At 33.4% G+C, this 18,095-nt stretch overlaps 1 protein-coding gene across 1 annotated transcript; it reads right to left on the bottom strand.

The window, feature by feature from the left end:
- Window positions 1-2,504: 2,504 nt before the first annotated feature.
- Window positions 2,505-7,643, bottom strand: LOC149426339 (beta-1,3-glucan-binding protein-like). Its single transcript, XM_089636480.1, has 7 exons — window positions 7,632-7,643; window positions 6,674-6,892; window positions 4,718-4,872; window positions 3,926-4,089; window positions 3,587-3,838; window positions 3,038-3,291; window positions 2,505-2,707 (listed from the first exon to the last, which is right to left on the bottom strand). Exons 2-7 carry the CDS (start codon window positions 6,884-6,886, stop codon window positions 2,597-2,599), a joined length of 1,149 nt encoding a protein of 382 aa, XP_089492606.1. The 5' UTR covers window positions 6,887-6,892; window positions 7,632-7,643; the 3' UTR covers window positions 2,505-2,596.
- Window positions 7,644-18,095: the final 10,452 nt, after the last annotated feature.

Here is an 18,095-nt window from a genome sequence, read left to right as displayed (position 1 = left end):
AATCACTCGATTCTTTTGATGTTTCGTTCAAAATATTTGCACCATGTAAATGTTTCGATCCTGCCCATTACTACACGACAGTGAATCAAAATACACAGACAGTGCTTATAAAAATCGAGCAAATAATCGATAATTTAACGATTGTGTCCATTGCTGGTATCTACGCGTACACAGCTTTTGTATACAAATTATTATACATATTATGACCTATACACGATCCACAAGTACGCTCTACTGTGGCGGATTATAAAGTAGGTATCACGTTAAGTGCTGTCGTTTGAATCACGGACGGTTCTATTGTTATAATATGAATGACGTTGAGTATTATTATAAAATGATAAATTACGTCGTTAACAATTAATTAATCACGCGCTTGGCCTCAGGTAACCCCCTCTAGATATAATGCAATTGACTGCATTGATGTTCATATTGGTTCCTATAGCAATTTATGTAGGTATGTACATACCTAATTTTTTCACTTTCGTAGTTTTCATAACGTGATTTTTGTGACATTACCTAAGAGCATTTTATAAAATAATCAATCGTTGGTAAATTAAGGGGTTCCCACATTTGTATACTAAATATTTTTTTATGGAAGAGGTAGAATTTTCGACAAAAAACTGAGTGGGAAATGATGGGCAATATAATGCACAGAAGCCTACGTGCTTCACCAACGATACTATTTTTATAGGGTTTTTTATAGAATAAGTTGAACACCCTTCTTGTTTGTCTATTATTTGGTATCGTTATCCGAGGTTACGGAATTAAGTGCTAAAGATAAAGATTTGATAGATTTTGTTGTTTTTAGATTCCACGGGAAAACATGAATTTATCATAGGTTATAAATCCCTAGTTGACGTGTACCCGGCCGTGCTCGGGGTTAATAATGGTTTATCGTTATATTTTGAGGTTGTGAATTCTTTTTTTTTTTAAGGTGGAAATAATATTATTGTCAGGAATTAAATTTATTATTTAATTTTTTGGAATAACCTAATGAGTAAAACCCATTGATGTAATATGACATATTAGTCTTTGGTAAAACCTTAAATTGTAATATTTAACTATTGAAGACAATATTAGCAATTCCTAAACGAAAATCTAAAACAGATAAATCAGAAAAAGATACGGTTACATCTAGGACTCGAACCCTGAGGGTCCCATTAGCTCAGTTGGTAGAGCAGTGCCCCGGCATGTGTACTCCACTGTTAACTGCGAGCTTTGCTTCAAAATAATATTTTAATTGCACCAACCGCGTTCAGTTCTGCATTGATCCTTCAATTCAATTCATCCTTTCAACGTCTCGTTAACTTACTTCCTTATGCTTAGACACCGATATTACTTTCAGAATTTCAAAAATGGTATTATAATTAGTTTGGAATATCTAGCCAAAATCCCCTCTTATCTTGAAAATGCCCAAAGCTACCTTAAAGCTAAGATACAAAGCTAAGCTTAAAGATTGAACCTGAGATGTGACTTTCTTCCTCTACTTCGACGTAGAGGTGTTTCACTTCTCCTTCAGGAAAGCTGACAGCTGGATGTTCGGTTAGGGCTGTTAGCTACTCTTATTTGAATAAGAGATATCCAAGTTTATTCAGGACTCCGTGCCTATGATTTTTAAAATATAGTATATTAAGTGTGTAAATCGATAAAGTAGGTAAATATTATGCTTCAGGGAGTTCTATGAATTTCTCCCATCCTGGGTTTCTGTTTCCCAATACTTTTTATCCTACGTGTAAACTGTAGGTAACCATTTTTCACCAGATTAACCACCTCGAATAATAACCACTCTTGTTCAATCCATTCCCATTGTAGGGAAATAAGGCAAATTTCTTTTTCTTCAAGTCGTTATACTTCAGCAAATATTCTGCTTTGCTTTGGCATCGTCTCTCAAAAAAAGTATTTTGTTTGTAGTTCAGAAGTAAGCAGAACCTAGAAGCATTCGGATGGAGACACATTACATAGCTTGGCCTATTTCAGCATGTCGCTCACCATATATTACCATTGATATGCTGAAATAGGCCATGCCACCATATCGTGCGCTTATAGCGTGGTCTGTCAAATGCATTATGGGTTTTAATTTTATCTATACTGATTCTTGGACCTTCTAGCATCGTTTAAAACGTCAAGAAATCAGTTAATCACCCATGAACAACAATTGAGTTCCACGAATATTTAAAAATATTTTAAAGTGAATTCTTACAAAGAGCAAGACTATTATACAATTCAATACAATACATTATAATGTCATTTAAAAATAGGCAAAAATGACAAAATTATGTCAGTCAGAATCCTCAATAATAATTGTGGACTTTATTTTCGTGTACTATTATGTATTTAGAACATTTTATAAAATATTAGATATTCTTTAATTTCTTTTGAAACTCACTCACGTTGCATATTTGTCGGAGAAACTATTTCACTCGGTAGTTATGTATATTATTACATAAACATATTATTTCTTGTATAATTTAAAAAAATTAAAAAGTTAGAATTTCATGTTATTAACACAAATCTGATTTATTAAAGCGGTATTTACATTGGTTTGGTTGTGTTTTTAGGTATTGAAAGGAATCATATTGGTTTGAAATACGTTTATTTACAGTGCCCAGACACGGACATAGTCGACCTGCATGGCAGCTTCGTCATTCTCGTTAAGTGCCCAGGTTGCTAGCCACCTATCCCTCTGTGACCAGAAGTCTTTCATGGCCTGTAAACAAAAAGAAAAATAAAATCAGTTATAGCATGAACGGCCTTTCGATTGATTTGGGGAATATTTTAACCGATTTAGTGATTGATGGATTGATGCGACTAAGAGTTTTGAACTTTTTAAAACGTAATTCAAAACTATTTTTCTTCTTTCAACAAAATAAAATATGCCGTGAGAACTATAGCGGATCAGAATAGTTGCGGTATCCTATTAAGATTATCATCTGGGTGTGTTTTTTAAAGAACTTGTTAGTTCAGCATCAAGCGTGACTTGAAAATTAGTAAACTGTAGGTAAGCTTGTAGTATAATTAGATAATATATTCTGATTACCGTTGGTGAGTTGTTGCTCCATGGCTTGGGATCTGGGTTTTGTGCGTCATCGGGGAAGAAAGCAGTTCCTCCAACAGCCACGTTAATAAGGAGGTAGAACTCCTGATCGAAGGGTGCCATTTTGGATCCGTATCTCCAGGGGTTCACAACTCCGGGAGCGTTAGCCGCGAAGTTACCGTGCTGCCAGAATCCACCATCTGATGGGGGAGCAATATATCCGACCTCTGATCCATCAATGCTGAACCTAATGAAGTCTGAAAGAATTCAAAACATTACGTTAAAGAATGATGTACGTGTTTATAGTAACTTGTAACGGAAACATAAATTTTAAGGTTAAGGCGTTTCCATATCAATAAGCAGAACCGTAATCGCTCATATTTAATGAAAAGTCGTTAATTTTAATGTAAATGAATATTCCGTACCGTCAAACTGGAATAAGACAATTACCTATCCTTCGATTAAGTCGAACGGGAATCGCTCGTCTGGATTTTAAACTGTGTGAACATTGCGGCCGAAGTTTTAAGATGTTAAGTTTTGTTATGTGTGTACCTGGGGTCCAGTCCACCTGGTACTTCCTGAAGCCGGAGTTGAAGCCGGGAACCTCGTTCCTTTCCCAGTGAGCCCTATCCCAAGCGTTAAGTGCGCCGTAAGGTCCAAAGTGCAAGGTGGAACCAACACTTTCAACTCCGATGTTCCTTCCTCCCTGTGTCAGAGCCCTGTTTCCTCGGGACTCAACGATATCGATTTCTCCAGAAGAAGGCCAGGTTCCGTAATTGTTGCGAGTGGGCATCATCCAGATAGCTAGAAAAAGAAAAATAAATGTAATATATTCCCAAGGAACGTAATCTGTAGGTTTTGTTTGATTATTTGATAAAGTGAGCTTCTTACCCGGCCAAATCCAATCTCCTGTAGGCATCTTGGCGGAAATTTCGATCCTTCCATAACGGAAGTTGAAGGACTCGACGGTGCGGAGACGAGCGCTCTTGGTGGGGTTAAGAATATTTTCAGAGTTTCCGGTACGAGAGCAGCCCCAGTCGGAAGGATTGGTGCAACTGAAATCATCAACAAAACCATTAATTCTATACTTTTGAAAGTAGTTTTAACCATAAATTGAAGCGATTTGATTCAATGTTACTTTGTTTGAACCAAAACATATTTATTGTTTAACAAAAGCGAACCGGTTTCGGAAAAACTGTTCCTTCCTCAGGGCAAACTATATATATATTATATATATAAATCAAAAAAAAATTATGTACATATGTAGTACATATTTTGTTCAAACATAACAAACATTATAAATATACATTTGTTCAAACAAAGTTACATTGAGTAAAATCTCTTCAATTTATGGTTTCGTTTGTGTTTACCCCAATACCCGAAATATGAAATATTATTTTTATTGTTTTGGTTGTGAATAAAAATATTCGTTGACCTCGAATTATTAAACTTTGCAAACTTTAATCTTCATTATAATTATTACCGATAAACATGTTTTGAATTTAGATATATTGACATTGATTTTATCAGATGCTTATCTAATACCTGCCTCGTAAATAATACGCACTCTCTCCTTACTAATGCATACGAATATGTATACGCACCTAGCTGGACTTGAAAACCTTCAACATGATATTATCTTGACGAGTTTCATTGATTTATTTGATTTTTTGTTAAACTCACATTTCAGAAGGGCTTCCGCCGTTGATGTCCAGGGTTCCTGAGGTGAGGAAAGCTTCTCCGAACTGGTCGGAGAGGAGGGAAGGCTTCAGGTACAGATTTCCGTCACGGGTGAAGCTGTTGGTCCTGTTGTTGCTGTACCATTGGAACTCCCAGTTCTAGAATAAGAAAAACTTGTTAATATTACCTCCTTTTCGATAGTTCAGAACTTTTGAAACTGGTGAGTCTATGGGTATCATTTACATTACATATTACATCACCAGTTGTACCAGTTCGCTGTTCTACTTAAAATTATAATCAAAGTATACCTACATTCACCCAGAACTCAAACACACTATCAGAAAGAAATGCTGCAAGTTGCATTGCTTGGTTAGCTAAAACATTATTTCTTGCATAAATTTACCCTTGTGTGGATACTCCACCAAATGTATTATAATAATTAATATTTTGTTATGCTTACTATGTTATTTCGAACCCGTCAAGTAATTTTTATTTACCATTCACTATATTTATTCTGAATTCTTTGTGAAAGGAGAATACAATTACATTAATAGTATTAAATTAATAGCTACACTGCACAGACTACACCATTGTCACTGATCTCCATTACAACTTTGATACTTTCAGTCGGAAAGGGTAACATTTATGTTTTAAGTGAGGTGTGATAGGTACTTTAAATAATTTTATGTAAGAAATTGCTAACATTTTGTACTTTTTTTTAAGTTGAAAAAAGTATTTTTTTAATGTTCCAAAAAGTATGTTTTTTAATGTTGCAAAAGGTGTGTTTTTTATGTGGCAAAAAAGAATATTTTAATTTTTATTTTGCAAAAAGTATGTTGTTACCAAACGTAATTTTTTATGTAAAATACAGGTGACAGGTAGTGCTGTTTTATAGTTAAAAATCCGTCAATTACATAAATGCTTGCAACTTTAATTGTTAATCTTTCTTAATTTCCAATCATGCAAGATAATAAATAAATTATCGCTAAGTTCGTGGATTAATTAATAATATATGAAAGTCAAAATATCTATTACGATATTATCTAATCATTGGAAACTGCGTACTTATGTGTTACGTGTATATATATTTGATGGGATCAAGAATTATTTCTATTTATCTTTTAAGAAGTCACTCAATGTGGGTGTGATTGAAAAGATTATTAAATTAGTGAAATTGTGTAATAAAAATAACACTCAACGTCATAATATTATTTTTCAGTGTTTTTAAAAAATATTTTGTCCGGCGTTTTTCTTATTCGTAACCACACGGTCGTTTAAATCATTTATTGAATTTGACACTTTAAAAGAATTTTTGAGGAATATATTATTGTTGGAAAATGCTGGATGCGTTTTGCAATCTTGATGTGGTATTTATTTCAAATGAGGTAACACGATTGACGTATTTAGAATAGTTTGCCTGCTTAATATATTTATATTTTTAGTAACCATTGTCCGTGTTCCAAGTTACGTTAAACATTTATTATTTTTCTGGCCTCTACTAAAGTTTATTTTTTAATAAAACATTCGAATTCGATGGGCATTTAAGTTTTCTTGAAGGTGTAGTAAAAAATATGCAATTTTTTTTACATTAACTCCACATCAGGACGCCCTGAGGAAAATAATTTCCCTTTGGGCCTATGTCATCTCTGGGGACGCTGTGTGGAGGGTGAGGGTGAACTGAGTGATATCCAAGATATCTTGCGATTGTTAGGTTTTAATCAAAATGCCATCAATCCGGTAACTTCTTTAAATCCATAAAATTTTGGACTTATCGAATATTTTTGAATACCAATGGATTATTCTTTTGGCCAATTGACATATTTAGCTTCCAGGTTATTAGGAATAAATAACGAAAAAAAAAATCATAAATCAAGAACAATTCCAAAGAGACAGTCATCTTCACCAGGCATGTGTACAGGAATGTTTTAGGTAGGCGCTGCTAAATATAAAAGTACTTACGCCGCCACCGGCGAGGGTGTTCTCGTGCTGCCACCTGTACTGGTCGAAGTAGTCGAAGTTGTCTTCAAAGATGAGCTCCCCGGCGCAGACCTCAGCGGGCGCGTGAGTGCCGCTGGCCGTGGTCACGGTGGGGTCGCATGCCTTACCCGCCACCTTGGCGGAGCACACTGCCGCGAGGGCTACTACCAACATCAATTGCATCAAACCTCTCATTTTATGCTGGAAAAAATATATCATTTTAATAACACTTTACTAAGGCACATATTATTGACAATTGTATGACGGTGGGCGTTTTGCAGGATGATAATTTCTGCCACAAACACAATAGAGTGATTTAAAAATAAAATTGTTACGTTTTCAGAATTTTGTTAATGCTGTGGAACCTTTTTTATTTTACCTCGAAATTGGCCTTTGAGATAGCTCTCATGAAATAGAGGCCGTATTTGAAAACGGGGTGTGAATTTGAGCGAAGAGAGAACAAGTGAAAATAAACATTACTGAAATGGACATTTAGGACGGGTTGTTTTATAGAATTTCAACAATTCATCAAATTTCAACGATTTGCGAGTTCTGTGAATGTTCTATTCAATTTCTGTTATTATATAATTATAGGTCAGTTACTTGAAAAAACTGAAATAATTACAGAACTTGAAAAGAACTATCACAGAACTTGGCAATTAACTTGAAATTTGAAGAATTGTCAAAATTCTCAGAAACAACCCGTAAGGTAAGGTAAATAAGTAGATTATACAAACATTATTTTAAATTACTCTCTGGTGACCCAAATTTAAAATTCCCAGAAATATTACAAAAGAAATAAATGTATTTTTTTGTTAAATAGATTATATAAGTGTCTTATTTAAAATAATGAAAGACGTTTATGTGGGTATCAATTTTAGGTTAATACCTTTCAAGAATAAAAATAATAATATGGGTGATATTAATTTGCTGTACTGACCTGTTGTCCAACTTGTCTTGTCGGAACTATGAATGCAAACCAGAATTTTTCTTTTATATACTTTAGCTGAATAAAAAGATACGAGTCACAATCTAACATCTGCAGGATAGCCGATCTGTATTAACTCTAGGAAGATATTATATTATGGTGAGGAAAGGCTATAATTTCTCTTGTTTTATATCTTGTTAATATCCTGTATTTATGTATGTAAAAAAAATATTTTTTCTAATATTAAATAAATAAAAAAAATAAAAAAAAAATACCTCACAGAAATAAACACGGTGATTTTAAAAACAGCGGAGGTAAGTATGTACAGATATAGTATAACTCGTTCCTAACACGCAAACCTTCAGGCAGGTAGGTACTAGGAACTTTGAAACTTCCACTCTTTCAATTCAATAATCGAGATACAAAATTTTCGATTCCTGAGTTCAAAGCTATTAATGACTTACAATTTAAATGAGTTTAACAGATTTTTAATTAATGTGCGTACATAAAAAAACCACTTATTATTTTCACGTTTTTTGTGTAAGATTTTTTATTGAACTCATAGTAGATAATGTAGGAAACTTAAAACAAAAAAGGAATTCTGTTATGACTAGTAAGGTGAGATTATAAAGCAGCTATTTCAAATTATTTATAATACGAAAAAGGAACGTTTATTTATAATTGCATAGAGTTTTTAGAAATACGAAGTAATTTCAAGGCCCCGGATCACGGAATTTCCGATTGCTCCACTTTGGATTGTTTGATGATTAACGTTGAATTTTTAAGTTAACAGGTAAAACAACAAAGATTGATCGCATAAAATAATATTTCCTGGAAGAAATTACACCACTACATACCAAGTCATTAATTTTACACGAATCAGTCAAATCGGCCATAAATAATATTCGCGTAGAATTGTATTTTCCCACAATTGATTGTATGTTTGAAGAATGTGAAAACTATTTGTGATCCTTACACATTATGAAAAACATTTATATTTGGAAAAACCTACGCAAAAATGCAAAATTCTTATGAGTTTCTTATTATCTGGGGATCAAGAGATTCAATTTGTAGATGAAATTGTACATTTTAGTAGAAGGCAGAACTATGTAAAAAAACAATCGACATTTTGTTTCAAGCTAATTAATCTTTTAAAAGATTAGAGTCGAATACATACTATTATATTCCTACGCCTTACAAACGTCAGAAGCGTTTTAACACCATTTAACCAGCATTTGTTACCATTATAATTACGAACGTGATTGGTCCGCCCATTAGAGTGATGCGCCCATGGCACTGAACCTGTTAAGATTATTTCTGGGTAAACTATATAATAATAGATAGTCCATACCTCTTGGAATGCTATATTTTTGTACCAAACAACTACTGCCAGGGGAGGCATCAGGATCTGCTGTGCATACTGCATGGCAGAATAGACTCTTTTGCTCGGAACGGCATGACATGGTATGTGGTGCTCCTAAATATCATCTCTCTTGATATATTATTAAACACAAACCTTAAAGGTTTTAACAGAGATATTTGCAAATATCGCTAAATTATCGTCATTTTAGAAAAATGCTAGTGTCACACGAGGCATTATAATCTCATTATATACGTGGGTTTAGCCTGTTTCATCATACATCTCATCATAATCAGAATATGGTGAAATACGCTAAGCCCACATATATTGTGAGTATTTACGGATCAACATTGACCAATAATAATTATCATGTGCTCTTACATCAAAAGAGTATAACATTAAACAAAATGTAAATTTAATGAATTTATGAACATTTTAGTTAAGTTTTAAGAGCCCTTAAGACGAGACAATACCCTAAAATGAAGCCATAATCTTAACGACGTAAGTGAAGAAGCCGTGCACAAAAATAGGCGACGCGCGTTTCTAGTGTATTGAACACACCTGTGGTTGTATTTGCCCTATCAAATCTCTATAATAAAGTGGGAATCTTAACAACATAAGTGATGATGTCGTGTGAAAACCATATTCTACGCGGGGCCCGGCGTAATGGACGGACCTACGGTCGACTTTTACTTTGTGATGGTGCTTAGGGCTAATTTTTTTAGTTGAAAATCATTTATAAAAAAATTCAAACTGTTTTACATAAAATATTTTAATGGCAATGTCCTGTTTTTATTAATCTCGCACATAAATAAGTTACATCCGTAGGGAACCCTTTAGAAACATTTGATATTTTAGTAATACGTTCAGCAGAAATAATTAAGATGTGAGAGTCGAGCAAACCCCCGTTATTATTCGAGTCTTATGTCGCTTGTCCAGGGACCTTTCAGCGATAAATCTGGCCCTGCACATAAGTAGTCACAAGGCAAATATTTTTTAGTATTACCATTCCTTTTTATCTATCGCTTACTACGTGCTATAAGAATGACTAATTAAGTGAATCATAACATTAGTTTAAATCAATATTGATTTGGAAAAACTAAATGCATCATGGTACCTTTATTTTATGATAAAATTAAAAATTCTCGATGTTCAGGTAAACGTCTTTTAAAGATCCGATTCTTCAGTCACCAAAAAGCAAAGGATTCTTACAAAACTTTTCTCGGGTTGTCTCAACACAGCATCGTCAGTAGGGGTAGTAAATATGTACTCATTATTATTACATGCCATAATTATGAGAATTATGGCGTGTAATATGAAATGTTCGATGTTGGATATCATGTCAACCATTATTTCTAAAGTTTCGTTGCAAAAGTTTAATAATAATAACAGTAATTAAAATATCTCAGTGTTGCATTGTGCCTTCATGCTCCAGGAGAACGTCTGGACATTGGTTTCCAAGTGATGAATTGTCAAGGTGGATATGTGCCTAAAAATACATAAATATAAACCAACACAATATTCTATTACTTGCAACAAACCTTTTGTTTTATCAGACTGTTTAATGCCGCTGCTATTTGTTATAATCGTAAGTATAATCAAATTTGAACAAAAAGTTATTTTAACAAAGACATGAATATAAATAAATAATGTTTTAAAACTTGAGGAAACTTCACTTTTATATATTTTAGATCTCAAATTGTTATTTCTGTCTCAAGTCGCTGATCTTTATAAAACAACGAAACTTATTTATTATCTTATTCTGTTAAAATTATGTGTAGGTAGATACATACGTTTACAGGAAAACAATTTGAAGTAAGTTGCGGTTATGATTAATGTAAGCAAAGTCTTCGTTATCCTAATTACTTTTGCATTTATATTCATCAATTAATTTGTAATAACCCCTCGAAACTCTTACCACCATATTTAGCAACCGTTTATAATAGGCATTTATATCCTTAAAACAATATACACATATAACACAGCTGTCATATCATTCAAAAGAAATCCAACCACCCCATGGTCATCTGCTTCTAGCATTACAGATTACATGCCATCGAATTCCTCCAAGGCCAAGGAAACGTTAGACAGATACCTAATACCTAAGTAAATATTAAAGAAAATAGCTATTAAGGTCTAGAATTTTAGAAAAATGCTCCAAACCTCATTTTTATCTGTTAGTTCTGTACGGATAGTTAGGAAAATTTCCAAAATTTTTCCGAACTACCCGTATAGACTTAAGATAAATTTGAACCGTTTCTTTGAGTTTTCAGATTATAGATTTTTGAGTACCCTCCTTTAATGCAGAATCATGGTTCAAAGTTCTAGTAATCGGTACATGCCCTAATCTTATCAGATACTCATTTAGTAATGAATAAGGCTCAGCTATCCGAATATCAGAGATTGAAATCTCATTACAATTTGTAACGTAACATATTTAAATGCTATTGTTGGTCTTTTGTTATCTTTATTTTTGTCCCTTATCAATAAATAAACATGTTGTGTAAGAACAAGAATTGGCTGAGTAAGAAATCATTGCAAATATGAATACTAAAATAGAATTATCCATTAAAACGTATAAAATAGCTCATGGACAGATTACGCATAACAGTAGGACGTAGGACCCGCACTGGAAACTGCCCCAAATAAATGAGTATTTTTCTTAGACGAGTTTTTAATTTTCCCTGTATCGCTTGTGGCTTAGATAATTTAAAAAAAATATATATTGCGACGATGGAGGGGTCTAGCTTAAGGCGACATAAGACTTTAATAATGAGGGTTTGCTCGACGCTCTCATTTTAATTATTTCTGATGAACGTTTTACTAAAATCTCAAATGTTTCTATAGGGATCCTTACGGATGTAAATTATTTATATTAAGATTAATTAAAACAGCACTTTACAATTTAAAATTTTATGTAAAACAGTTTTAAATTTTTATAAACGTTTTTCAATTATGAAATTAGTGTTAAGCATCATACTTTCTTTTTTTAGACGATGAATTAGTATCTTTTCGAGGGATCCCTCTAGAAAAATTAGAGGTTTTAGTAATTTGTTCATAAAAAATAATTAAAATAAACCACACGGAAATATCGATTTTCCAGGCCTGCTAGAGCAAAGTCGACCGTAGGTGCGTCTATTACGCCTGGCCACGCACCTAATATTGTTTTTATATGACTTCGTCACTTTTGTCGTAAAGATTCCCACTTTATTTTTGAGAAAATTTAACCGCATGTCTGTCTATTTTTGTGCAATTGTCGTTAAGATTCCGGATTTATTTTAGGGTATTGTCTCGTCTTAATTGCGCCTGGAAAATATTTTTTGCAGATAATAATAAATCAGTAGATAATAATTCGTGCGATTTCATTATGTGCGTACCATCGGCGTAATAATATGTCAATATTAATTGAGAAACAACGATACAAGAATTGATAGTTTGATCGATTGAAGAATTAAAAAAAAACTCTGAATGATGACTATGTTTCAAAACAACGGTATTATGTAAATATTATGTTATTATTAGAGGTAATAAAATGTCAATATTAATTGAAAAACAACGAAAAAAGAACTTTACGGTTTAAAAAATGTTTTTGAATTAATTGTATTTCAAAGCAGTATTATTATGCATGTAATTTGTAGAGTATTGATTCGTTAAAATAACAGCCATTTATTTGATTAGTTGGTAAGGTGCAAGTGAAATACTAAATAATTAATGATATTTAAATTTTATTTGGTAATGTCACATAGGAAAAAAATGTTTAATCCGCCTCTGCACAGTAGTGAATAGAATTGTCGATCGCTTTATACATTAATAATATTATGTAAATTAATAATAATTCCTGTATCTTCTTGAATGTAGCTCGCAAGTTAAGTAGTAGGTACGTCTGTTTTTCTCAGTTGGTTGTTGTTTTAATATCCTAGACTTATATGTTAACTTTTTATTTTTTGTATTTGATCCCCGTTCTAGCATGGAAGATACTCTTCGTATCGTCCTAAAGAGATAACACAATTTTTAGAATCTGAACTTGAAATGGATTTAGCTATATGTAGTGACCGGATAAGGAATAGAGTTTTTGTCAACCTTTAACTGACCCTTCTACTTCCACTCCTCAACTTACTTCAGTCCCAATTACATTTTCCTTAACTGTTCTTCTATATCCTATGATATACAAAGATGGAATGTTTGTTGTCATTTTTCAATTGAGGGGATTCCATGATTCAATTAGTTTCAGACAGTTGATGCTTATTACATACATCCGTTTTTTGTGACTAGTAGATACTTCAGTAGGTACTATTGTTTATAATAAATTGAGTTCCCAAGACTTCGAATGAAATAATTTTTAGAAGCCCATTTGCTGGATTGATTTTTTTACCTAACCACTGCAATGGTTGAGAAAAAATCTTATCGAAACATGATTGTCCAAAATCCACGATTGCTGAATAGATTACGAACAGAATAAAATACGTGCTTGACTCAAGCGTGTTACGTATAAGTATTCTTGTGCAAAAAACTGTGCAAGTATGTACCTAAACCCCTTTTTGCTAAGGTCATTCAGTGTCATCGAACGAGGGGAGATTGTTTCGATTAGATCTTTGATTGTATGAAGCTACGTAACATCAAATCTAATTTTATTGCATGATCGTGTATTCCAATTAAGTACTGATTAAGTAAGAGTACCGCACAACGTACAGTAGTCGTAACTGCCCCCATCCTTCTGGATCCAGTGTATTTTGTGAGGCTGAAGGCTGTGGGGAGGAAAAGGAGAAGCAAAAGCATGGAAGTACCTGGCTATTCAGAGCTGTCCATCAAAAGTCATTTCAAGCAACGTTTAGGTGTTGAATGGTTATCTTTTACCAGGGCGATACTGGAAGTATCTATTACTCTGAAACGTGCCGAAAATATACAACATGAAATAAGACAAATGATTCAAACAAAATTTACTTGAGAACGCCGGGATTTGGACCCGCAACGCATTTGTAGCCAAAGATTGTAAATTGACTGTTATAAATAGCTGTGGCATAGCTGATTCGTTTCTCACTAAAAAACTTTAAACGTTTTTTTCTCGAAATGACCTTTTTTCAAGCTTCGTGGATTTTTTCTCTAGAACCACTGAACCGATCATTTAGTTATTTTAACTACACATTTGCCACATGCATGACTACTGCTGGAACTAGAATTAATTGAAAAAAATATTTTTAGGTATTTTTTAAAATAATAGATAAAAAGACCATTTAATATTTTGAGATTTAAAATGCGACCTCAATAAGATCAAAGTGTCCAAGGTTTCATAATTTAGTGGTGATCTTATTTTTGTCACCATTTTCCTACATCACCCAAAGAACAGTTCGGATTTCAAGCTGGCAGGTGGTAATTATCTTAACACATTTTTCTGCTTTTCGAATTTAAAATTATCCATATAATTTTTTTATAATATTTCATATATCTCTGGCTATTCTTATTTTTAAGTGATTTTGGAATTAAATTCATGATCAATAGCTCTGTCCAGCTTTTCTTGTAGAATATTTATTTAAACAAGTATTTAAATCAACTTCCTCTACAATTTCAATGGCACAGAGAAAGACATGTCAGCAATCATTGAGATATTGCAGCTTTGTTGAAACACACTATACTGAAAACTGAATGTTATTCAGGCTTCAATGTAACATTCCTTACTTCTAAGAAACAGCGTGATAAATATAATAATAATATTGTTTATTTATTTCAGCCGAACAGAGCGGTGAGTGCAACATTCTATCTGCCTTGTAAAAGCATACATCTACAAGTAAATTACATGACAATAAAATGAAAATAAAATAGGTAACGGAATAACCTACCTCAAAACCTTTATTGTCATTAGAATAATTTATTCGAGTGTTACGCAATAAACGACATGATGCCAATAAGAACAAGATTTCCCAAGGTTGAAACAAGGTTGTGAAATGAACAAAAATCCCGGAATCCCGGGATTAATACAAGCGCAGCACCGGGATCACGGTGCGGTCAAAGGTACGGATCCCTAGAACCGTGATCCCAGGATTGAAAGCTCTAGTCCGAACATGATTATAATGCTAAATTTGTTATGGAGCTGGGAAAATATCCGTGTTTATATAACTACAATTTACCGGAATACATTAGAAAAAATTTACCGGAAAAGGTGTGGATTTAGGTTGCAAAGAAAAGTCCATCTGATATCATTCTAATGTAGTTCCGTGGCGAAGACGATTGTCCAACAATTAACATTTATTTCGTTGTACCGGAGAAATCAAAATCTTCTATTAGATCGGTTTTTATGCTTGTAGATTTAAATAAAAACAGCATTATTGTCTTCGTCGTTCAAGTCACTTGTTCAATATAATTCGGGTAGCGTCGTGAACGGAAACCAGCCTTAAAGAGTAGCATATCGGTAGGCTACTCGTGGTTGCGTCAAAATCGCGTGAATTGTAAGTATCTCTGTATAAGAAGGGCTTTAGTGACGTATTTCAATATCAGACAGTTTCTATTTAAGGTTTCACTGCAAAAATGTGTACGCACTTAATATTTATACATAGGGCGGGTTATTTTTCATGTTATCTACAGCTTATTGAAGGTGAAGACAGAAAACTAATATTTTTTTAAATACTTCACAAAAACCTGTGGTTTCTAAAAAACATCATTAGTGAATATTGAAGTGCCCTTGAGATTGAGCTTTATGGCACACACGAAAAATTAACAATTCAGCTGATTGAAATATTGTAAGAAAAATTGATTAATCAGTAAATAATATTTGAGACTAATTTTATTCAAATGACGTAGATAATTATGTATCTACCCACCTAAATGACGTAGATAATTATGTATATACCCACCTAAATGACGTAGATAATTGTGTAACTATTCACCTAAATGAAAAAAAGAATAATTATCTTCATTTATTTTGAAAACAGAATCACAAGGATATCCATTTCTCAATTCGTTTTCCAATTGAAATGCCGGGTATCCTTCGATTTGAAAAATACTTTGAACATGTTTATGTTCAACTAGAAGAGTGGAAAATACTAAGGACAAGTTGTTTCGGAGAATTTAAACAATTCATCAAATTTCAACGTTCATCTTCGGGTTCTGTGAAAGTCCTATTCAAGTTCTGTTATTATATCATTGTAGGCTAGTTGATTGACAAAACTGAAATAAAAACAGAACTTGAAAAAATCTTTCACAGAACTTGAAAATGAGCGTTGAAATTTGATGAATTGTTCAAATTCTCCGAAACAACTCGTCCTAAGAAAGACTACTAAGGCGCAAATTTATTAAATCACAATTTCACTAAAATAACAAAATATTAGAAGAGTGATGTAATCTTATCGTAATCCCAGCGTTTAGGGGCGTGTTCAATTTGGTACAATCAAGATGTTTGGAGATTATAATTCAATTACAAGTGACAAGGAGGTGTGAATCTTAGCAGTAATCAGCTTTATGCTGATAAATAAACAACTTAGCGTTAAATCGCAATAAATAAATTGTAACTATGCCGTTTTTAGCAATTTAACGCAATCTTGTGTCATAATCTTTTCCCTGTCGATGTTTTAACTCTTTATAACTAACTAACTAACAATCACGCCGTTTACCCGCAGGGGTAGGCAGAGAGGACGGACCGCCAAAAAACTCGGTCTTGGCACACACTCCTTGTCTCATTCACATTCATACATCGTCTCATACATACTCTTCTATTGTTCTGACTCTTGAAATGGCCCGACTCAAGTATCTGATTCACTTGGTCGTGCCATGTCTTCCTCGGGCGTCCCCGACTTCTGCTACCATTCACATTTGCATCGTATATTCTCCTTACACTCCTTTTTTTGCTCATTCGCTCTACATGCTCAAACCATCTAAGCGTCCCTTTCTTGATCTTACTCATTACGCTTACATCAACCTTGCACACTTTCCGGATCTCCACATTCCTCACGCAATCGTACATAGTTTTACCACACATACGCCTCAAGGATCTCATTTCAACAGCATTCAATCTACTTTCATCCTTTCTTTGCCAGTTCCATGCCTCACTTCCATACATCAGGGTAGGTACCAGCACTCCATTGTGGACTGCTAATTTCGCTTCTTTGGACAATTTTTTGTTCGCGCCAACTGCGGTCAGTCCTCCATTGATGGAGTTACCTGAATTTACTCTTCTTTCAATATCTCTGTCAGCCTTCTCATCTCTCGTAAACATGCTTCCTAAATACACAAACTTATCCACCTGCTCCAAGTATTCCTCATTCACAGCTCTTAATAATATTGATATTTTTGTGTTTTCCATTATATTTTTTATGTTTATTTAAAAAGTAAGATAACTAACGATTTCTGAGTAATTTATTAACCTCTTTTAATAGTTTTGGGGATACTTTTGCACTTTTCATATTGTTTTCTCAAATAAATAATTTTTCTGTATTAATTTAAAAAGAAACATAAAACCTACCTACATCGCACTACTATTCTAATATCCCACAACCTAAGACTTGTAAACTACATTTTGATAGATACCTATATTCCCGTGTATTACCAATAAATGACTTTCGACGTGATAAATTCATTCTCTTCAACATTTCTGTATTTTTAAATACATCGATTTGAATTTCACTATTGTTTTCAGTAATTAATGAATACAATCTTTGAAGCGAAAATTAATCTACTTACCGATATCCGATCGAGCTGGAACTCGGCAGATAGACTAGTTGTCGATGACAATGCATTCTATCAATCACGTACACACATATGGACGTATACACATTTCTCTGAAATTGGACGAAATTACAGCAAAATATACAAAAATACAAAATAAATGTCGGTACCCTCCGATTGGTAGAGTGGTCGACTATAGTCCCTGAAGTTAGCCAGGTTCAATCCATTTTTTTTAAAGTTTTAAAATACATTAAAAAAAGATGTATTATAGAAAAATAAATATTGTGTTTTACGGGTTTATTTTCATTTTTTTAAGATATTAAACTAGAGCCCCAACTGCTTCCAACCATCTGGAGCCAGTGAGATTGTGGCATCCCCTATTGTGGTATGTTGCGAGGCTGAAGATAGCGGGGAGGGGAAGGAGATGGAGAAAAGGAAGATGAGAAAGTTTCTGGCTATTCAAT

This window comes from Hesperophylax consimilis, chromosome 1, assembly GCF_061612785.1.
Source record: "Hesperophylax consimilis isolate HC1 chromosome 1, BYU_Hcon_1.0, whole genome shotgun sequence".
Classification (NCBI taxonomy): domain Eukaryota; kingdom Metazoa; phylum Arthropoda; class Insecta; order Trichoptera; family Limnephilidae; genus Hesperophylax; species Hesperophylax consimilis.
This window is presented reverse-complemented; position numbering and strand designations above follow the sequence as displayed.

Coding starts and splice junctions, on each gene's coding strand:
- LOC149426339 (XM_089636480.1), bottom strand. CDS start 6,886: ATGAGAGGTTTGATGCAATTGATGTTGGTAGTAGCCCTCGCGGCAGTG. Junction 4,090..4,717: donor GGCGGAAGCCCTTCTGAAAT/GTGAGTTTAACA, acceptor TGATGATTTCAG/TTGCACCAATCCTTCCGACT. Junction 3,292..3,586: donor CCAGGTGGACTGGACCCCAG/GTACACACATAA, acceptor GAATTCTTTCAG/ACTTCATTAGGTTCAGCATT.